Raw genomic sequence first — 25,051 nt, forward strand, 5'->3', positions numbered from 1 at the left:
AAAACATAAAAATTTCGTGCCCGCGTGCATTATTCTACTCAAATTAAAACCAAACAAAAAGAGCAATAAAGTACAAAAAAGAAAAACAAGTAAAAAGTGGTGATTCAAGGTTATTTCAAGCATGAACGAACATCTGAGTATAGCCAATGACTTTCTGTCTGCTGACTGGATAGCTTCCTCACATGAGAGAGTCGAAAGTCCCTGACGGGGATCCAACCCATAGCGATGAGGAGCCACTCGGTTGCAGAGGCCCCAAGTAGAAAAATATATAAGAGCAATATGCAGATACTAAATCTATTTACAGCAATTGCTCTCGTGTGCAGCAATGGAAGACGAATACTAGTTTTAATATATACCAGTATCATATTTTATCGGGAAGGTCACATTGGGTACAGGAACGTTGCCCACTCCTAGCTTTTTTTCCTCAAAGATATTTCACTTGAAACTGGAAAGGTAAAAATAAAGCATACACAACATGGAAACAATATATATTTAGATAGCGATATCAAAGTAAAATGATAATTACAAGATAAAGGTCATTGGAAATTTACATTCTTAAGTCGACGGAATTAAAATTTCATCCAAACTGACGACACAGTCATCTGCGGTTAGGCAACACGTTGTAAATAAGGGGATAAGTATTTCAACTTGCAGAGTGACCAAACTTTGTAACTTGTTATGTGTACTGTTTGTCATCATGAACCAGGAGTGTTAGATATGCTGAAATTAATATAGAAACAATAGAATTTATCAGCGGCGTAGCGTTCATGAGACGGTACCCTACACATGATTTTCTTCGTATATTTCATTATCATTGTTTTCGTACAAACTCTTTAATCGTACATTCGTGCTCCTTGAGAAAATACTGCATATGCCTTCGTTAAGGACATGGATAAATAAGAAATATTAATGATATAAATTAAAAAAAAAATGTTATTAAAGATGTCGTAACGTCTGCAATTATGTATGACATAATCTGCATCAGCAGGTACCCGGCAGTGTTTAAACAAAGGTGAATGAGTCACAACTCTTGAGGAAACACTCTATGTGATACAATACAAGTACTAAACGCGACATCAACTATACACGTTAATATGGACTATTTTAAATTGTTTTATATCTAACCCAATGGTGGGAAATTATGTGCGTTCTTGTTAATACACCCACTGCTTAGATTGTATTAATCCGTTGTTTGATATAAAGAAGCAATCTTATCGGACGTTTAATTAATGACTAATATAAAAACATGTAAAACGTTTTTGCTTAATTGTTTGTGTTTTGTTTTTAAGGGATAGTAAAAATGATTGTGAATAAAAGTGAAAAGCTGTCGTCAACTTAAACTTAAAGTGAAAGAAGTTAAATCACGATTTATTTGTGTAGAAAATAATAATTATATAAGAAACAACGTTAAAATAATGAAACAAAACGAAATGTTGATAGCTTTAACACTGATACTTGTATTTTGTAACACTAAAATCACGTGTAAAGAATCGTTAGAAGTTATTTGGATGGTACCATTCCAGTCGCACAGGGAAAACGTGTTTCCGTACAACGCGTCATCGTCCGTGACGGCCGTAGCGCTCAGCCTTAAACATATTCGAGAGAAGGCTGTTTTATCTAATCATGAATTAAAGTAAGTAAATGCTATATTTTTTCACTTTGAGTCTGAAATGAATGAATGCTTTTAACCCATTCTCATCCTCTGTATACACGTATATTATTATAGTTATAAAGAATTTTTGACAGCAGCCGTGTATAAAAGTCTATATAAACGTCTCGATTATCCAGTGAAAAACGACGTTGCAAACGTGCAGTATTCTAAAATATACACTATAATAAGTAAGATGTATGCAGTGCATTCTTTTTACTTTTGCAATCAAAATTCATCGCTGTCACGAATTTTTTTGACCATATATATTTTTGACTGACCTTCATTATTTGGATATTTCGTTTTGAATATCATAAACGCAAGAATAACAAAATAAATAAATAAATAAATAAATAAATAAATAAATCACGACAACGACAAAAACAACAACACGAAGCTTATTGACTGACATCACAAGCACCTGCTATCAGAATTTAGCAAATTTACTGATCGGCAAAAGAGCCAATATTTATAATACATTATATAGCAGCAGAATTTTAAAATTCTAATAATTAAATTTTAATTTGTGTATTCTTATTACTTGAAAGTTCTTTAAATTCATATTTTGGAAATAAATAAATAAATAATTTTTAATAATTTTATATTCTTATATTACTTGAAAGTTCTTTCAATTCATATTTTGAAAATATACTTATATATTCATCTTTTGTTTTGAAGGAAAAAATAGAAAATTCGGCTATTTTCAACTGTATTTTCGATAGTTTTCCAGCACCAAGTTCATGAAAAAAGGAAATGTTTTGAAAGTTTAATATATTTAACATATAAAATATGAGTATACAGACCTTTCTAATGATAAAAACTGTTTCATAAAAAATAATTTTGTAATTCTTTCTATAAAAAACTATGTTTTCCATTTTATCAACCGCCATTTTTTTGCCGTTATCAGAAATTTGTTACTATTAATAGATTGCATAACAGTAGCATAGATCTTATAAAAACAATCATAGAACAGAACAGAACAGAACTTTTATTTTTGAATTGTACTTTGTACATCATCATATACATTTTTTTCAAGTAACATGTACATTTCTGTGCAAGCAATATAAAGAAATCAATAATAATATAGATAACGTAAAAGAAAGTATTTTGTAATAATTAAATGTTTAACATGTATCACCAATTGTGGTAGTCTTACTGTAATGCTTTCCCGCCCAAAAAATCTAACATCGGGAAATATCGTTGCAAATCGGTTATTTCCGGAACGTTTTTTTTTCTTCAAAATATTGGGCGTTAAATTGTTTACAATCACTCATCCTTTATCGCTATGTACTTAATTTCGGTAATAAACGGTTTAAAATTATTGAATACCAAAGATTGACTTTTTTTGCGAAAAATAACGTTCCGGAAATGACTGCTTTTTTACGAAATTTGCTAATGTTAGAACTTTTTTTTGGCGGGAAAGCATTGCAGTAAGACTACCTTAATGTAGTTTGTTTGTCACTTATGTTTTCTTCAGTGTAACATTAATTGACACCGAGTGTAACAGCAAGAACAGTATAGGAAAACTTGTGGAATTATTTTGTCTCCAGAATGTAGACGCTGTCATCGGTCCACCATGTCCAAAAGGTTTGTAACAATGCCTTCAGAATTATTTGAGCCGCGTCACGACAAAACCAACATAATGGGTTTGCGACCAGCATGGATCCAGACCAGCCTGATCAGGATCCATGCTGTTCGCTATCAGTTTCTCTACTTGTTATAGGGTTTGTAAGCGAGCAGCATGGATCCTGATCAGACTGCGCGGATGTGCAGGCTGGTCCGGATCCATGCTGGTCGCAAACCCATTATGTTGGTTTTGTCGTGACGCGGCTCATTTGAGTAATGGTTTCGAGCAGCTTTGAATTCGGAACAGTTTATTTCAAGTTTAAGGGATTTCAATATCATTATTTTTTTAGCTACTGACACTGTAGAGCTCGGTCAGACTCCACAGACGTGCAGGCTAGCCTTGCTTTATACTGGTGGCAAAGGCTGATCATTTTCAGTTCCAAGAGCTTTAGGGTTAATTACCAGACCCAATCACCGCAATAAAGAACATATGCCTTGTTTTAAAAAGAATTTGAATTAATGTTACTATATTGACTATTTTTATTTAAGAAACAATTTGTACATATTTGTATATTGGTACAGAGGGGATTCCTATTACAAAAGAACATTTGTAATACTTATGTAGGAATCGAGTTTGAAATATGCTTGACGTTTCTGAAAGGCAAAAATGCGAAACTAAGATATCGTGTCTCCTATGTCTTTTAATCACACATCCGTGCCGATTTTGCGACTCCGTAAATATGGTATTGCACGGCCGTGCATATATTTTGACGTGACGTTATTAGCGTTATTCAATTATAGTGTAAAGACGCGCTAAATGTTAGCGTTATACTGTAGGCGCGTCGATGAAAATGACTCTTATTTCACTTTAACGGTATTTATTTTGGATATGTGATAAATAGAATATTAAATTCGTGTTAGTTCATTACTGAATTTATTGCACTCGTTGAATAAAATAATATTATGCTCGCCAGAGGCTCGCATAATATAATTTTATTCAACTCGTGCAATAAATTCAGTATTGAACTTACACTCATTCAATATCCTCTATACATAAAATAATAATTCACAAAAAAGACATTTCTATCCCGAAGAAAGTTACAATTAAAAAAAATTAATATGTATTTTTGTCATCAATTTCGTTTTGAACAGCATAAATTTGCAACGATACCATAGCATATTAGTTGTAGATCTGCGTTGATGGAGCGGCCTTTCATTCCCGTCTTCGTCATTCCAAAGTCTTGAAATATTTACCGTGCGCTCTCCTGTCTGACGCATTAAAGGGGTGTTGTGGCCTGGAGACTTTCTTGTTTTAGGTCCTATACTTAAATCGCACTAGAGTGAAAAATAAAACTAACATTGTTTTGTTTGTTGTATTTCTTCAGTTGTTCAGCCGATAGGAGAGTTGTTGTCATTCCGGAATATACCGCTTATAAACTGGATCTCTCTCGGCCAAACCGTGGACTTTCAGAAGAAGGATTTAAACACCTACATTAGAACCATGGCTCCAATGTCTTCTTTAGGTAAGTTTGTATAAGTTCAGCGCAATTTTTCCCAAACTGAACTGGCAGGTTACGCGAATCACAATATACACAACGTAAAAGGTAGGCCCTATAAGGTTTTGCAGCAACTTTTACGTTCCTACCTTCAGCCGGAGGTCATCGGGTTTGCACATACCTTTAGCCGTTAAACAAAGGTGCAACTTGCATTGTAGTTTCGAACTATATAATGTAATGAAATGTAATGTAATGTACTATAATGTAATGTAATTAGAAAAAAAAACTAAAACGCACCATTACCAAATACATTTTATGTACTTTTTCTGGAAAAGAGTTATCTAAGTATTATGAACAATACTGTTAGCATATTGTTACCGCGTAAATGGTTGAAATTCAAGTCTTAAAGCTGCATGCTCCCAGATAAGCCAAAAATATTTTAAGCTAATCAAACTAGAGCAAAAATGTACTAAGATTTTAAGAAAAACTAAAAATATGAAAGATTTAATTAAAAAATTGCATGTAAAAGATTTTTGCAGTATTTATCACCATATTTCTACATATTAACTAACACAGTTTCTTTTTTTTGCAGATTTTGACCTTTGTTTTGATAATTTACGAAGATTGTGTGTACCATTTAGAATGTGTAATTTACTTTCTTTATTTAATTCACAATATTTTACTTTTAAATACATTTTATTTTTTTTTATGAAAATAAACATCAATCTCGAGGCATTCTCTCTCAATGCTGTATTATATTTTTGGCATATCTTTAGTAATGCTTTTAATTTTCTCACTAAAAAGGGGGACTCATGGTTCAGTTTTTCTATCAAGCTGGGTGGAAAAGGTTTATTCTGATATCCAGCGAGGGGAGGGACTATGTAAGTACAGGCGAGGATATCAAAGACAGCATTGGAAAACAGTCTGGTACTGATTATAAACTTGTCAGACATTACGAGGTGAAAAGGAACATTCGAGAGCAAGATATTATCGACAACTTCCGGTCAATCCAACACGAAGGTCGAGGTCTGTATTCTGTCTTCATGATATACTTTGTTAATCGCCATAGACATATGCTGTTTTCTTGTTTGCCGAATGTCCTCTAAGATGTCCATAACATGTTTGACTGTTGACCAAACTTTTTTTATCGCCCATTTTGTTTGCCTTTTACAAAGACTTAAGGTAATAATGACATAAATCATTGATATGAATTACATTGGGAGCTTTTATCATTGAGCAAAGTTCACACCAAACACTTTGTACATAACTTTATATGTTAGATAAAAATATCAACGAAGTTGTATCTGTCAAAGTCATGGAGTTGCGTACGTGCATTTCCCATCATAATCGACTTTTAATCTAACTGCGAATAAGTTATGTTAAAGTCATAAGTGTTACGTATCATCCGTAATTAACATATCATTAAACTAAATCTTATTTAGGTACATCATGAACATTTAATTTCATTTATTTTCAAATCGACATTTCACATGTCTTTGACCATTTACACATACTAAATATGGCCAAGGAAAACAGTTTACATAAATATCACATAAATAGCTTCACATGTATTCTTTGAATAATAAATAAGCACACAAAATATAAAAAATTAAGAAAATTTAAACTCACAAAGAAAATCAATAAAATCAAAGAAGCAGCATTATTTTCAAGGGTTCAGTTTCTCAATTCATAAGCTTCCGTTATAAACTTTGCATTTTTTACAATACTAGTGGACTGAAGGTCAAGCATCATTTGCAAAATTTATAGCATTAACAAGCAAGCATTGTCGCATTTGCATTATCGCTATACATGTAAATTTTATTAAATTTTATTTATTAATACAACGGGTCGTCGGGAGAGAAAAATACTGAAGATAACGCCTAACCTAAAGATATTCATGCAGAAGTTTGGGCTTGATGGGCTTGATAAGCTAAGGCCAACGCATTCATTACGTAATTTCAGAATGATACATGGAAAGAATGAAATTTTTATCAAAATTATGTGAAAATTAACATAAATATTTCATTTCTTACCTTTTTTTTTCATTTTTTACTGTCATTTTTCAGTTATAATAATGGTGATATCCCAAGCTAGTTTATGTATTAATAAGTTATTTCCGGACGAAAGATGGCAGTTGGGGATGGGAAAAGAAAAATGAAATTTTCATCAAAATCATGTGAAATATTTTTCAATAACATTAATGTTAAATATCTTTTCTATCTATTTTCTTCAGTTATAATAATGGTGATTCCTCGTGATCAGTTAAGGCGGTACATGTTAACGGCATTGTCTCTTGGTATGACGGACGGAGATTACCAGTTCCTATTTGTTGATACAAAGGTGTGTTATATATTTATTCAAGGACCTCTTATAAAATTTCACTGGTTTCCAAACCATTTACCCATCAATACTGAGAAGTCTTTAGCCCTGTATAGTTAGTTTCTGGAATGCCTTGAAAATATTTCGTGGTATTTACATTAAATGTAGACCAGATCAATTAAACTGATCAATATATGAACCAATTACATACATCTAAAACAAAATACTCGTAACTAAATCTAGAAAAGAACATTTTAAGAAAAGAAACATTTTGCATGGATCTTTGGAGAATTTCGTTATCTTTAAAAGGACCTAATGCACAAGAAAGCCGTTCAAAAATACGTAAAACTAGGGTTTTTCTAAATTTATTTGCAATCTACTAAGATTAATTATCATAACAAGTTTAAAAAGTTTATTAGGTCATAGACCCATGTGGTACAATATGCAAAATATATAATATGGCAAACGTGCATCAATATTAAATTGATCACATACATGAATTATAGTAGCACACTTTACATAGGAAATGGAAACATATATTCACCTTTTACATTATGTACATGCTTATAATAATTCACATTTTCGTCGTATGTGTCAATAGTATATATGCAACATAATATTTAAAAGAATAATAAAGTGTGATAAAAATCCAACTGTAATGACTTTACATATTAGACCAGATATGAAATAACGGTATAAAATTTTGTTCGAAATTAGGAGCATGGTCGGATTTAGGTTCACCCGCTCTACAATGAATATTTTTGATTATATTTAAATTAGTTGGCGGATAACAGAAACCTACAGGACATAAATAGTGACAAACTTTGGAACATTTCCGACGAGCATTATGAGGAAGCAAGACGCGCGTTTGAAAACGTGCTGTATGTATGTATTAATAAATCCTACATATGTTGTCATTTATGTCATTAACATAATTTGATATTTTTGTCATTTAAAGATTTTTTTAAATCCATTACACTGCTGGAACCGAAAGCGATTAGCATTTGTCATCAGTCTGGAGCCAGTCCTAATCTGACTAAAGTTCAGATCTCTTCTGAAGTTATTTCTTGCCTAATGCGTAGTGTGTTAATTAGAAGCTCATTTTTATCAGGTTGGAGCCAGACCAGTCTGCACATCGGTCCGGTTTGACTGGTCTCTTTACTGTTAAATTATCAACTTTTTCATCTTGATATCCCAAAGAATGAAAATGGGCAATTTCAAAAATGGAAGCTGGACAAGCGTTTTTAAGCAACTCATGGGCGAGACACTTTCATAAGCTCAAAATGAAACAGACACATATTTTGAATAAGGTCCAATTAAATCATATCAGTGAATGGTGATTATTTCAGGCTCATTTTTAGCATTACTTATATTAACCATTATATCTTTTTTTCAACTTCAGTTTTATCTCGGACACAACAGTCAGGATATAGACACTTGGAAGAAAGAGTCGCTAGAAGCCTATTATAATGTTTTCGGAAATAGATCCGACATACCGCCTCCTGCTGAGGTTTGATTTTACTAATTTTCGGCAATAATATGAAAAAAAAACTCATGCATTGGTCAAGGATGAAAGTGGGGGCTTTGAATGCGAGAGAGTGGGTAGGGGTCATTTCGGTTGGATAATTAATCAAATGTACACGAAAACACTTCATGGAATAACATTGTACATCATTGTAAGAAATATGCAAACATTTTTTTTGTTAATCATGATTTAATTTTGTATTTATCTCATAATTAAATTGTCTTCAATAATACATGATTATGTATATTTTTATTCATTTTACACTTCTTCTTTACTGGAAGATTTTATTTCCGACTGGAGGCCGTCTAAAATCAATTTGACTACCTGCAAAATTTACAGGGAAGAACTGATTATAAGAACAATTTTCATTGGTCATTTTGAAATTTTCAACTGAAATCTAGGAATCTCATTGGTCATTCTGAAACTAAACACCTTTATATGTATCGACAACTTGGAAAAAACATAGGCAAATCAACTAGTTTAACTTAGGCCGGGTATCTATTTTAAAGATACTTATTAGTAATGACTTCTATTGAATTATTTCGAAAACTGTTAAATCTTTTGAATATTTCCGTAATTTTTGTCACCGTCAACACCTTATTATCAGTCTTACATTTCATAAGGACAAATACTTTTTAAAGACTTGTTTTAATGAATTTAGCAACTTTTTTAGATCTACTTTCAAATATTGAAATGTACTTCTTGTCGAATTTTGACTAAACATAATTGTATCTCTGCATACAATTTAACATGTCATGTTTCAATTTATTAACTACACTACACTACACTGAACTTAACAAAACTACACTACACTACAATGTAATGAACTTAACGGAACTACACTACACTACACTACACTACACTACACTACACTACACTACACTACACTACACTACACTACACTACACTGCACTGTACTGCACTGCACTACCCTTCACTGCACTGGTCTACACTGCAATGTACTGTACTACACTACATTGCAGTACACTGTACTACACTGCAGTGTACTGCATTGTACTGTAACACAATCACACTATTAGCCTAGTGCAGTGTTCACTACACTATACTGCGCTGTAACACTTGCTTAAAACTCCACAATGAAGTAAACTCAGCTCAACTCAACTCAGCACAACACAACACAACACAACTTGATATGACACGACACTATACAATAATATATGTAACCGGCTATATTATTTGTTTGTAGCCGGACGAGTACTCATCTTACATATACGACGCCTTTTTTCTGTATGCCAAAGCCATGAATAAAACCATATCAGGGAACCTAAGTGGATCTGGTGTAAATATATTTGATGTCACTCCAGAGGTACCATTTAAAGGTATTTATGTTATTTTGACGTCTTATTTAAAAAGCCATTATAAAAAAAAAAAAAACAATAAAAAAGTGAAAGAAAATGATACCTATATTTCTCAAAACATGTTCATGTTTGGTGAATGGTACATTGTCCCAAAGCTACAAATAATGACTTAACAGCTAAACCACCGTTTCTTTATTTCGAATATGTCATTAAGTACCGATTTAGGGTCAATGGAAGACAAAATACCGATTTATTTACATTTTGCTTCTTTTATAACAGATGATTTCTCTTTTAGCACTTCTTTATTCCAATGATAAGCATTTTACATGCTCTACTCTGTTATTTAAACATTGTTAAACACACATTTTTCCCTTTTTAAAGAAGGAAAAAGTATACATTTCCGGGGCTGTATGCGCCTTTCAAGTACACAACAAAGATGAGCAAATATTTGATAGTCTTCATTCAAGTCTGAATTGTAGATTAAAAAAGTCACCTAGAGAAGAAATATAATTTACGTCATACAGTAATTATAAGGTGTACTTAAAACTAAATAACAAAAATCAAAAAAATCTGTACAATTAAGAAATTTCTTCATCCAGATGGGTAAATCTTGAGTGGGAACTTCAAAATTTCATAATCCCAAACTTATTAGTGTAATGAGATTTTGGAAGTCAATGTACTATTTTTTTTATATTTTTCTATCTACATGACAAATAATTTCGCAATCTGGAATACTTTATTCAGGTGATTAGCATGTAACATTCTCTGAACCATGTAAAACTTATGTTTATCCTTTATAACAAGGAAAAATGTATTGGTTATTGAGGTATGATGTGCCTTAAACTAGTTTTAGAATATATGGCGATGAAGTTGCGCATGCGCCATTGACTTTATTGGGAATATTTCGGTGTGATCAAATTATTAACAATTACAACATTTTAAATCTTCACTATATAAAATAAAATACTTTCAAATTATCCTATATTAAAAAAAAAATCAACAAAATAAAAACAACTAACAATACTTCAGAATCATGCCCATGTGAAAACTACTTTAAGGTTTTGACACTTTTTCTTCTTTCTTTATTTATAAAGGTTTATCGGGAGAGGTGGTGATAGGTGGTTTAGGTGACAGATTCCCGACATTTTTCGTTTCCGATCTGAACGAAAATGGACATTTCCATACAGTTACGACCGTCCAATACTATATCCCAGAAGGTGGAAAACCACGAAGGGTAAATAATAATTTTAAGCAAGTTTTTACAATTCTTAGTAAAGTAAAGAAGATCACAAAAACAAATTCTAACAAGAACTTTGCTAATGCTAATATTATCTTTACGAATATTTCTTCCCAGTCAAGAAAAATAACTCACAATACGATTTTTTTCATAGTAACGGATGTTACATTTCGCGCATGCGCATTCTGCGTAGGACAGAAAAGCATTTATGAAAGACTACATTTTATAATATTTGATTAATAGCTTTAATAGACGTGATTTCAAGTTATTTCACCAGGATACAATAACTTTGGGATGTCTTGAAGCGGTAAGTATAATATTTATCACATAAGCTGAAACTGTATATATCTATGCAAATATTTAGAGTTCAACATACAAGCCTATAAGATGGGGGAACGGCACGACGTCAGAAAAAGGCACTTATCCGCCTGACACTCCAGCCTGTGGGTTTTTCAATGAAAATTGCCCCGATATCACTACAGCACGGATCATCACAACAACAGGTGGCTATAACTCTTTCTTACATTAAAAACAAAAGTATCCACTTTCTATACTAAATGCAGACATACATAATAAATTAATACCTCATAAAAAACAAAAAAGCTTTATTACAAAAACAATATAGGTTGATTGACTAAATTATCTGATAAAATTAGATTATTAAAATAACTTGCCCAACTTCAATTTTAAAAATGTCCATTATCAATTATGAGGACAGCAAAATGGAAATGTAGAGTTTGTCAATAGTATAGGGTCACGCTCGGTTCTAGCAAGATGAGGGTTAAAGCGGCCATATTTCGAAAACAATTCAGTGTTGTTTTAAACTAAGTATTTCAATAATTTTATCTCGGAAATGTTCATCATATCATTGTTAAGCCTTCCTCAAAACAGCGTCTAGAGAGCTATTTATTACCCACCAGTGTCGTTTGTTTTTAAAAATAGAAGACCGGGAAACGAAGCGGTCCGGTAGATAAGAGGTATCGAGAGGTTTCCTTATTGTTTGCGTATTTTATCGACGGAAAATTTCAATTATTGATTTGTTTGTACAGAATTTATTTTAGTTCGATTGTGTGGGAAGCTATAAGCTTATAGACACACTTTCGATTCCGTACCTGGAACCAACCAGTACTGAGCAATAAGTGTAAAGTGTCTTGGTCAAGGAAATAACGGCTGGCCCTTGACGATGTGCTAGCGATAATTAGATTACGAGTCCGACGCGTTAACCACTCGTCCATACTGCCACTCATTTCTCATACTTGGATTTGACAATTATATATGACGATTTATCTAAAAATAATATATTTAACCTTTAGAGAACCTGAGGGCTGTTTTAATATCTCTATTAATTATAATTATTGTTTTAATATCTCTATATTCTATTAATTTTGTTATAATGAATGATTTATTATGTTATTCCGCAAGAGCCACATAAGATTTTTACTGCTATCGATTCCACTATAAAAGAGAGCGTATGTTGGTTCAATACATTTTGAAAACAATATAATTTCAAAATTAGATTGATTCAAAATTGTTTCTAGCCATAAATTAAGTATTGCATCTTTAAGCTCTGACTGATTAAGACTTAAAGAACTCCATTTCGCATTCGGTTTAATGATAATTTTAATTATCTGCTTAATGATAATTTTAATTTTCTCTAAAATTGGCGATAGTTTTATGCTTACTGTTTTATTCTTTCAGAGAAAGATTACCAAGATGTCGTAATCATTTCGTCCACTGTCGGATCAGTCTCGTTGATTTGTATTGTCCTTCTGATTATTTTAAGGTAAGCATTCTATGTACATACGCATTTTCTCCTTTTATGATTTTGTTTTAGAGGCACATAAGCCTAAAATATATTTACGGTTTATTCTTGTTTCTGATGTTAAAGATGCATGCTTCCAGATGAACCAACGTGTTTCAAAAAAATTAAATGTTGGAAAAAAAGTACAGAGAGTTTAAGAAAAGTAAAAAGATTCAAGATAAAAATGAATAGTTCCATGCTATGTGCGTTTTATGACCGATTTTGCAGTATTTTTCATCATCTTTCTACTACGTTACTGACGCAGTAACGGCTATTTTAGCATATTTTTACCTCTTTTTGGGTATTTTATATAATTTGTAAGTGCTGTTTGCAATGTGAGCATTATTTTCTTTGTTCAAATAACAATATTTTACTTTTTAATATATTTTCAAAATGTTCATGACAATTAGCATGAATCTGGAGACGTGCTGCTTTAACATTATTGACACTTAAATTAATGGTAAAAGTATAATATTATATTTTACGTAGATGGTGGAGGAAAGAGAAAGAGCTTCAAAGCATGTCATGGAAAATCAACTACAATGACCTGGATTTTAATTTCGACTCAACCCAGACACAAACATCAATTGTAAAGTATTTTTATTATACATATTAATTTAATATGTTTCTTATACATTATGTATGTATAAAGTTTTAGATGTACAAAAAGGCGCTTTAATTGTATTCGAAGTATATAAATATATTGTAAAAAGAATACAATGACCCTTAAAGACGTTAAAAGACGCTAATAGGATATAAAACATTATATAAACATTTTCAGCTTCTGAAAATTTAGAAAGCTACAAATAAGAACCTTAAAATCGTTACTTATTTTGGTACAAACCAAGACGCATATAAAAATAACATAATGTAATGTGTCAATGTGTGACCTATATTCTTTGTACATGTTAGATTAAGACATTAAAACGTTTTAATTTTTTTTTAGAATCGATCTAGATTTACTATGAATAAAAAACGATTTGTGAGTGGGAGGGACGGTATGGTGAACAGCATCAGGAAAATCAGTGATGTTTCCGAACCCTCCGACTTTATCGGGACTATAAAGCGGAAGTTGTCATCCAGTCCGGTGTACAAATTTCGCCGCAGGAGCGAAGCGAACAGCCCCGTCAATAGACTCGGGAAGAAGAACGTGCCACGGAAAATGCGCAGTGGAGTTTCGACGGTTGATGATTCATTCCGGCGTGGTGGCCAGTATTACACAACGGTAGCTTCTTACAAGGAAGAGCTTGTTGCCGTAAAGATGTGTACAAAGAAAGAAATCAACATGGACAGATCATTTCTGCTCCAAGTAAGAAATGTAAGAACCTGCAGCATGTTTCATATGTTGCCTAAAACAATTACATATATCATTTAAAATAACATTTTCTTTACCTATATTTATAAATATGTGCTTTTATATGAGGTAGTATATACGAATTTATTTTAGTTTGTTTGCGTTGAAAGGTTTGAGCTAAATTAAACACTCTTGATTCCGTTCTTGGAACTAACCAGTACTTAGCAATGAGTGTAAAGTTTCTTGCTCAATGAAACAATAGCTTGCTTCTGACGGGGTTTTAACCCACGTGGATAGCAATCCTTATATTACTAGTCCAAACCATTAACCACTCGGCCACGCCGCCACACGGTGCCTTTTAAATAATGCAATCTCTGAACGTCCATTATATATACGACTAATTGTAATTAAAACCACGAATCTAACCATGATTAATTTGTTAAACAGCTCCGAGATCTTCAGCATTCAAATTTGACAAAGTTTATTGGAGTTTGTACAGCGCCTGAGACCGTGTGTATCGTGCGTGAATACTGTACAAAAGGCAGTCTTCAGGTAAACATTTCATATATTAAAGCTGCATGCCTCCAGATGAGACAAAATATTTCAAGAAAATCAAACATAAGGAAAATGTACTAAAATTTCAAGAAACATTAAAAAATTCAATTTTCAAGTAATGATTTACTTGTAATGTATTGAATTAAGGACATATTTTGTAGTTTTATCACCATATTTCGTCTGCGTGACTTACGCAGTAAGGGCTATTTTTTAATATTTTGACCACTTTCATTAAGATTTAAGTGGATTGTAAGTGCCGTTTGCAATGTGAAAATTACTTTTCAGGTTCAGTTCACAATATTTTACTTTTAAATACATTTTTAAATGTTTAGTGGAAATAAGCAAGAATGTGGAGGCAGGCTGCTTTAAATGGATATGCATATCTTTCATTTTTGTTATTGTCTATTGTAAATTTTCTTTCGGATATCAATTGAAAAACTGAAAAAAAAGTAAATCAGCCAATAGTGTGGGCCAGGTCAGACTGCACAGCTATGCAGGCTGGCCTTAAAAGGGACTCCGCTGAGGTTATATGACATGACAGGACTGGAAATAATTTTTCGAGATTACTGTTCAATTTGCTGTAGGTATAGACCAATAACTTGTATGCAAAAATTCAGACCATTCGCTCACTCCGTTTATCCAGAATAATTATTTTATTTGTGAAAAAATACCCGAAATTGAAAAGCGTTGCAACGCTTTTCATTCGATTCAAATCTGACTTAAATATCACACAACTTTTCGATTTGTTTCTTTAACTATACTGGAGTCAAAGTTTAATCACCTTCGGTTCCAGGGTACCACGAAGTTAAAAAGTTATAACGTATAATAATTTGTACCTTTGTAACCAGAGTACAATATGTATTCATAACGAACAGCCTCAGAGTCTAATGTTGATCATTTAAAATAGCATTTATCCTTATTAAGCTCTTTGGCTTTGCTATCCTTTGAATATATATGTCAAATATTTAAGTTTCGTTGAGTGTTATGTCAATAGACAAATGTTGAAACATTGATGTTTACAGGATGTTATAGAGAACAATGATATACGCCTGGATACAATGTTCAGGTTGTCACTTGCTGCAGATATCTGTCAGGTATAAATCTTATGTTGTAATTATATTATCATACTGCATATCTGTAAACGTCTATTTTTATTGGACATATTTATGTAAAATATTGCATGTCTGTAACGTCTGTTTTTATTGGACACTATATATTTAAGCTATTGCATGTCTGTCTATTTTCATTGGACACTATTTATGTAAAATATTGTCTGTAACGCCTTGTTTGATTGGACACTATTTATGTCAGTTTCGTCATGTCTTTAATGCCTATTTTCATTGGACACTCATAACATTAGTATCAAATATATGGAAACATGACTGTTTTAATTTTAAAACCCTAACGGTTCTTGTTGTATAAGTTTACGACCGTTTACGCGGAGCTATATAACATCCATTGTGCCTTCTATTCTTTTGTTTTGTGCCCTACTAGATTTCTTAATGGTTGTCCTGTGTTACTTGTTTTTTTTTGTTTGCGATTGCATTCAGTAAATGCCACCATTCTTCGTTAATCTTTAATTTCATATATTTATAAAACAATATGTATAACTAGTACAATTAATATCTTAGTACAACTGCGGTGGAGTGATAAGGGGCCCTTATTCTGACTAGATTTTAAATAAATTTATGATAAGTCTATTATTTGTCTATTGTTTTACAATGTATTTGTTACTTGTCATGTTCTAATATTTCATATCAGCAATCTTTAATATGATTATCGTGAATTTTATTGCTATAAAGACCTTTTTAGCAAATGATAATATTTAACAGCACAAACCAAAAAAGCATTTATAATAATAGTCAATATATTAGCAAACTGTTTCACGTTAAGCGCGCTTAGCATTAGAAATGACTCCTTCAGTAGAAAGGGCAAACACGTTTTTGTAATGTTGTTTTTATAGATTTTGAAGATTTTTAAAGATGTTCATTATCCAAGGTCAATAGCGTCAAATGTGAAATAATGTGAAATAATTTCTGATAAAGGCGGCAAGAAATAGCAAATGTGAATAAAATATTTCAACTTATCCAAAATACTAAATCACTATAAATAAAACGCAAACGAAGCAAAAGATAGCTCAGCTATGTGTTTAATGAGTAACATTTTGGAAAATATAACAAGAAATAAAAAGTAAAAAAGCTGTTGAAACCATTATGATATATGAGGTTCAAAAACACGTCATATACACAAACAGGTTTCATTCAGTAAACAAGGCAAAACTTTTAATTATTGAATTTACATTTTATCTAACGCAGTTGCTATCGTAACATCAGCACATACGGCTATAAAAACCACAATTAAATTGAAATGTCTGATGTATGTTGACATTTATCTGAGATAAATCATAGCATTTATACAACTGTACATTCTAGGGATTGGATTATCTACATAAAAGTCCCATCAAAGTTCACGGAAACCTGAGAAGTGCCAACTGTGTCATTGACACACGTTGGGTTTGTAAATTGACAGACTTTGGTATACAGAAGTTTAGAGCCATTCAAAATTCTGAAGAAATGCTGGGAGAACACAGCTTTTATTCAAGTATTATTATCTATCTTTTTTGTCTAATTTAATGTACTTAATATATCATCCCAATGCTTCAAGTGTTTAAAGCGGCTTTTAGGTTTTATTTTTTGTTGGAAAAACAATTATGTGCTGTTTCAAACTAAGCATTTCAGTAATTTTACCTTGAAAAAGTGCATCATATCACTGTTAAGCATTCTCAACAACACCCGAGAAATATTTAAAGCGCAATGACGTTCGTTTCTTAAACTAGAAGATTGGGAATTACTAATTTACAATTAGAGAACTGACCGGTATATTAGAGTAATCGAGGGGTTTCCTTATTGTTTAATTATTTCACCGACAACAAATTTTATTCTATACATTAAAAGTTATTTTGATTTGACAGTTATAGTAAACGATTTATCTTAAAATAACATATTAATTATTTAGAAAAAACTGAAGGCCGCTTTAAGATTCAATACTGATTAAGCACGTGCTAGCGGGCGTGAAGGATGTTGCATTGTCCCTTTTCTCACATGAACACTCCCGATCAAAGCACGTCTGCGATTTTCACCTGTCTGTTTGTTTTCTTTGCTGTTGAGGACTGTTCCTGTATAAGAATCTTTTTGTTTTTAATTTTTCAATTTTTAGGTAGATTCAATAGTACGGCGATTAAACTATTTAACATATATTATTCGTCCGTCCATCTTATAGAGGTTGCATTTTATATTAAATGTAAAATTATACAATGATTCATATATGTGCCCATTTCAAGAATGTTTATATAAAAGCATTCGACAAATTGCTATCAAAATGAACTCTTTGTAATAAACATATAGACATAGCTGTTTTTGAAATTTTATTTACGATGAAAGTCAATCGAAATGGTATCAAATGGTAGTCATAAATTAAGTAAAGAATATTTTAACAACATATTATGAATCTATTTTGAAGAAATGGTTTCAAAACATCATTGATTTCAGGGCTTTACTGGACTGCACCTGAGATATTGCGCAAGGTGTTAAAGAACGAATTCTGTGAGGGCACACATCCGTCTGATATATACGCTCTAGGTGTCATTTTCAAAGAGCTTGTCAGCAACAGCAGTCCATATAGTGCCGAGTCTCATCTTTCACCGAAAGGTATATCACCTTTGTGCCGATTTGCTCGGATAATGTATTCATAGACAAAAAAACATTTCTAGATTATATATACTTATCAACATATTTGATACGAATTAAAAATTTTAATTGAAAATACAACACCGGTAGGTGTAAACCTTCTTTTCTATTATTGAAAATTTGCATTGGGGCTTTAAAGTGAGAAAAAAAAATCCCTTGTCGTCTTCCAAGTATCAGCAGAATCTTTGTATTGTTGCAACGTGAAATACATTGTCAAGATGTTCACATTTTACTTGATATTAAAAAATTACTTAAACACTTTATCGCTAAACATTCTCATATTTTGGTACACGAGTACACCAAAGATGATAAACGAAATCATTGTACATTGTCTTGTAAACATCCGACATTGTTACTTTTTATTTCTCTTGGGCATATCCATATTTAAGAATTCTAATAGAATAAGCTTTATCAATCTTCAGTGCGTTGATGTACGAGTGATCATAATTTACCACTCAGCGATTGTCTTTTTTAGAAATTATTACAAAGGTTGCTTTTCCGGAGAAAGGGGAAGATTACTTCAGGCCATTTATTAACAGCTTCGACATAAGTTCCGAACTCCATCAGTCTAATATAGAGTACTTAGTGCAAAAATGTTGGCAAGAAGATCCCGATGCAAGACCCAACATGAAAATCGTCATCCGTATGCTTAGCAAGATTAATCCATTTAAGTACGTATTAATCTATTTATAAGTAAGTGTTATAAACAAGTGAATATAATAAGATGATATATGCTAGGCAAACATATCCGTTTAAGTACTTTGTGTTGCTATATGCTAGGCAAGACCTATCCATTTAAGTGAACATTGTAGCATAGTAAGCAAGATCAACAAATTTGAGTAATAATCATTATAACATGTAAAGCAAGGCGTATCCATTTAAGTCAATTGCGTAGCATGCAAAGCAAGATCAACATATTTAAGAAATAAATGTTATTAAATGTGAGGTAAAATAAACCAGCAACTTTGTATCGTCAGATGTTAAGCCAGACTAATCCAGATAAGTGATAAACCGATTATCATATAGTGACAAAAGCATTTGTCATTTCTGTAAACTAGAAGAAAAATACATGTAAACAGGTAAGTGTACTCTTCATTGTAATGGAAATAAACGTAATTGAGCCGCGTCACGACAAAACCGACGTAATGTGTTGACGACCAACATGGATCCAGACCAGCCTGCGCATCTGTTCAGTTTATCCAATTGTAATAGAGTTGGTAAGCGAACAGCATGGATCCTGATCAGACTGCGCGGATGCGCAGGCTGGTCTGGATCCATGCTGGTCGCAAACGTACTATGTTGTTGGTTTTGTCGTGACGCGGCTCAAACATTATTTTACAGGAAGATTAGTGTGATTGATAATATACTAGCATTGATGGAGAAGTACACAAACAATCTAGAGGAAGTTGTTGCCGAGAGAACATCACAAGTACAAGAAGAAAAGAAGAAGACAGAAGCTTTGTTATACAGTATACTGCCAAGGTATTTACAAAATTAAAGTATTTAGTAAAAACATGTCATTTGGTTGACAAAAAAGTAAATGTATTTGTACATCTTACCTAGGAAAAGACATCTTTAAAATTAATTGATCCAATTTTAGCATTTGATAAATCTGAAACAAATGATTCTGATATAAACCACTTTTTTCGAGCTTTTTAACACCAGTTTGTATACATAAACTCCTGATCTGATCTATTAAAGTTATGAACTTTTAGTTTGTTAACAGAATCTTCAAAGATATTTTTCTAATTTAATACTTTTATTATACAGAGCAAGAATAGCATCTTTAAACAAAACCTGATTGATTTTCTACAATATTTAACGATCTTATAAAGTTGAAGATCTATAGTTGCTAAAGTCGGTGCTACAGATGATGGAGTTGTTGCACGATCTTATGATCAGACTCTGTTGTATTGTTTGAATAACTTTTTCGATTGATACATATTAGGGAAGGCGGTAATAAATAACAAATGGACGGTTTTGTTTATTGCAGAAAGGTTGCAGATGAACTGAAAGTCGGTAGAAATGTAGAAGCTGAGGCGTTTGACAGGGTCACCATATATTTTTCTGACATCGTAGAGTTTACCAAGTTGTGCAGCGAAAGTACTCCTCTTCAGGTCAAGTTTTAATCATAAACTGGCTGTAATTGTTGAATGGAATTGCTATTTGCTCTGTTATGAATTTCGAACATTCCATTTGAACATTTAGGACGTTTATAGAGCATGTGTCTAGCTCGACCAGTAAAGCTAGCAATCGCCATATGACATTTGCAGCGGTATGGAGCTTGGACGCACCGCATGGATGTGCATGCTTATCGGCCCGATATTGATGACAAAGGCCAACCACTTTTAAGAATAAAAAAGTAATTAATGGAAGTCAATGGCGGAAATATAATTTTGTAGCGATATGTGGCTTAAATGTACACACAAAGCAACAATTTGATAACAGATTCGTATTCCTTAATACTCAGAACGTGATATAACTATGTATTTTAATTGGATAGATAAAGCTGAGATAAGTATTATTTGAAAATGCACATGCAATAAAACAGGTCTGGATATAGTATGTCGTAATTTAGTAAAACAACGTTAAAACACTTATAGAAGTATGCAAAGAAAAAACGACTAAAGCAACATTTCGTGTATTGTTATTCTGTAAACAATTGAATGTAATTTAATGAGTTACAACAATGATATTGTGATCTTACTAGTATTTTTATAATTAGTAAATTGTGTTGTTTCTTTCTATTATAGATTGTTGAGTTCTTGAATGAGTTGTACACTATGTTTGATGACATCATCAGTTATTATGATGTATATAAGGTTGGTTTATGTAATATGTTTTGTTTAACAACAGCAACTTATATATATTAAAACATTAACGAAAGTAGTAAGGCCACCATTTTTTATATTATTTGTGACATTTACTATCAACATTTAAAGACAAATTAAAAATAAGTTAATGTATTTACATGTTTTTCAAATGAAGCATTATCACAATTTTGAAATTATTCCTTCTATAAAACGTTTATTATATAAAATGAATACGGGTATTAACTATTACACATTCATCGTATCAGAGATATATTGAAGAATTAGCATTATATGTTGAGCAAAATTAAATACAACCTGACACAATAAAAACGATCTCATTTCTAGCCATACCACAATTTCGGTAGGATTTCTTAGTTCAACAACTTCGAAGTTCTTTGCTTGATAAGGCCGAACTCTTGAAAATCATACTCTAACAAAATAATTTATTAGGTACTAAAACAATGTTGTTCCTTTTTTCAGGTTGAAACTATTGGAGATTCTTACATGGTAGCAAGTGGTCTACCTGAGAGGAACGGACGTCAGCAGGTGCGAGAGATCTCCGAAATGGCATTGAATATACTTCAAAGCGTAATATCGTTCAAAATACCACATCGGCCCGACACACAACTCAAAATAAGAATCGGTAAACGATATTTGTCCCTTAAAGCTTAAATTTTCAAACATCAGTTATAGATATTATCAGTGCTACATTTTACATCTCCATCGTATTAAGTACAACTGATTTATCTGATTTATTGCTCTTTGTTTCATTTTTTAGCAATGCTTTTGTTTTAGTATCGATGTTCTGTGTTTGACTTTATGTTCCTTCTGAAATAAACCAGTGTTTAATTTGTAAAATAACTTAATGATTAAAATTATTTTCCTGAGTGTTAATCAATCAATTCTATCTATACTTAGTAATACATGATACAAGAGGTTGATATCTATTGTATTCACGACAGGGTTACACACTGGGCCAGTTGTAGCTGGAGTTGTTGGTCTTATCATGCCGAGGTATTGTCTATTTGGAGACACAGTAAACACAGCATCGAGAATGGAATCAACTGGAGAGCGTGAGTAGGATCTCTCATGAATTGTGTATCACTGGCAATTACTTTTACTTTAGTGTTTTTCTCCGATGCTTATGGTATCATGTTTGCTATCAGCAATTATTCTCATCAAGCTTGATAGTTAAATTAAAAGAAATTATATAAATTTTTCAGACAAAAAACAATGATATTAAAATGTATCGTTGAATTTGATATGTTACGCATGAATGCCCTATAGATATGCCACCTGGTTATCAAAGCATCGTCTACAAATTGCTTATTAAAAAAAAATCAAAGTATATTTTATCATACCATTGATAGCGAATCTGATAAAATTTATGTTTACAGCATTGAAAATACACATAAGCCCGTACACAAAAGCGGTGTTGGAAGACTTCCCGAATTTTATTGTGAAAGAGAGAGGACAAATTGCCGTGAAGGTAAATAAGCAAAATGATGTAAAACACTTTATATGAGGTTTTAAGATCACTATAAATGCCGATTATGCCCCAAAAATAATTTTATTTCTCAAAAAGCTTTCAATAATTGGTGTACTAGCTGTAATTATTTCCAAATAGTTATTCATTGTCGCTTACCTGAACTATTTCTTCCTACTGTTGCTTTTTGGAAATTAATACAGTTTTAGTGATTTAGTATTAAAGACAAAAAGTCAAAATACTACTCTTTGCTTCATTTATTACAAATGATTTCGCATTCAGCGCTTGATTCAGCAAATGATAAGCATAAAACATGCTCTATGACCATTAATCAAACATTATTTATAACTTATGTTTGCCATTTCTAAAGAGCAAAACATTTATTCGTTAATTTGCTCTTAAATGAGATACCAATGATAAACTGATAAACGACTGGTAATTATTAAATAAACATCAAAGTGTGCTGAATAAATATAAGCATTTACTTTAGTTGGTTTTATTAATACACTTACATTATACATAATTTAATCAAGTTAATATGTATTGTTTATTTAACAGGGAAAAGGTATCATGAATACATATTGGCTAACTGGCACCCGCAGTGGTTCAATTGCATCTATACCACAGATGAACCATTTAATTGACCCTGGGTACCGTGATGCTAGACGTCTTAGCGAACCATTTTATAAAAGCAGCGACTCAACAACTCGCCTTTCCTTCTTGAATGAGAACTTGCAGCGTAAACGCAACAGCGAAGTCAAATTTCAAGAATTTCAAAATGAATTATCTAGCGCTCAGACCGCATCTGGATCGCATAAGTATGCACTGAAACCTGTTGATGAAGTAGAGCGAAAATTAAGTGTAGCAGATTCCGGGATAAGTATGGATAAAAGCAGCCTTGAAGATAAAGTAGATTTCACAGCATTACCATATGACTATTTGAGCAATATGAAAAGTGAAAGGAATAACTCGCCTTTGTTAGCAACAGATGACAAATTCACATTCCATCGTAATTGTAAATCTATTCTTGAGGCATCCGACCAGGCAATGAATTCAAATGGTGATTCAAATTCAGAGACATTTTCCGATGATTCTCACGTGACAGAGGAAACAGATCAAGTGAACACTTTCAAACCAGTTTCTGTAGAAAAGGAGAGGCACAAGCTCAGCATTCAGTTGGACAACATCAGTGAACATAGTGAAAATACAAGCATCATAGAAGAAATTGAAAGACCATCTGAAAATGGTAGAAGAAATAGGAACCAAGTGTCAAACATTTTAGAATCTGTAAGACTATAAAAATGTGTACTTATGTAAATAGATAGCCACTGACTTTGATGCTATGAAGTTGACTTGATAAATTGGACGATGAATGTTTCTGTTATTCAGTCAGACATAATGCAATAAGCCGATATATATTATTATTCATGCAAGTATGTTAATTTAAAAGTATTCTGCTTCTGTTTTGCTTTCATCATTATATGTACACTAATGATTTTTTGAATTTAGCCTTCAATCAAAATTATTAAGATCTTTTCTCTGCCAAGTCAATATCATTACATGTATCTGCATTTTAAAACTTTGCGTTTTGTTTATACTTTTCACATGATACACAGTGATTAAAATCATTTTGAAACTATCGATTCATGAGACATTTTCCTTAATAGAAATATATGCGAAATAAGAGGTAGATAATCTTTACGAAAATTGTTAAGTTGAGGTAAGATTTATGATTTTTTTAGGTTTACAGTTTTTATGGTTTTAGATTTCTTATTTCAGTACAGATTTCTGCGAAACAAAATGATTAAATTTTTAGTGTCAAATAACGTCAAACATATACGAATTGAGTAAGTCGAACTTTTCAGAACTAACAAATGCTAATTCAGGTGTTACCGCTCCTCCCCTTCATGCTTCCGAATCGTTTAATTTTAATTGATAAACACAAACTTTAACTTAGAAATATATTAATCTCCAGAATAATTTCCTGATTCTTTTTCTGAAGGACAAGCTCAATTAAGCCATGCCTGAAACATATAATTTTTCCGCATTGGCTATCTCGAACGTTCCTTTTTGAGTATTTTATTGCCTTATTAGCATTATTTGTGCTGTGTGACAGCTGTACAAAATATTTCGTACCGTATAATTAACCTCATTAGGATATGTTGTTTGCATTTGAAAGTTGGGTTTTTGTATTCCTCTTTGAAAGTGATAATTTCATATATCCCCTTATCGTTTAGTTCTGTCCA

The 25,051-nt window shown here is 32.1% G+C and overlaps 1 protein-coding gene across 1 annotated transcript; it reads left to right on the top strand.

Annotated features, from left to right (window-relative positions):
* The first annotated feature begins 859 nt into the window (after positions 1-859).
* On the top strand, positions 860-24,305 carry LOC132732077 (guanylate cyclase 2G-like). Its single transcript, XM_060718424.1, has 25 exons — positions 860-1,633; positions 3,126-3,235; positions 4,600-4,737; positions 5,515-5,736; positions 6,944-7,050; positions 7,810-7,914; positions 8,432-8,539; positions 9,762-9,894; positions 10,968-11,107; positions 11,475-11,613; positions 12,809-12,893; positions 13,401-13,500; positions 13,858-14,229; positions 14,653-14,757; positions 15,783-15,854; positions 17,193-17,361; positions 18,309-18,467; positions 18,982-19,177; positions 19,848-19,988; positions 20,500-20,623; positions 21,260-21,328; positions 21,800-21,962; positions 22,282-22,392; positions 22,717-22,808; positions 23,364-24,305. Exons 1-25 carry the CDS (start codon positions 1,416-1,418, stop codon positions 24,102-24,104), a joined length of 4,119 nt encoding a protein of 1,372 aa, XP_060574407.1. The 5' UTR covers positions 860-1,415; the 3' UTR covers positions 24,105-24,305.
* The last annotated feature ends 746 nt before the right edge of the window (positions 24,306-25,051 follow it).

The sequence above is a fragment of the Ruditapes philippinarum genome, unplaced genomic scaffold, assembly GCF_026571515.1.
Source record: "Ruditapes philippinarum isolate M1 unplaced genomic scaffold, ASM2657151v2 ctg237_1_1_1_1, whole genome shotgun sequence".
Taxonomy (NCBI): Eukaryota; Metazoa; Mollusca; class Bivalvia; order Venerida; family Veneridae; genus Ruditapes; species Ruditapes philippinarum.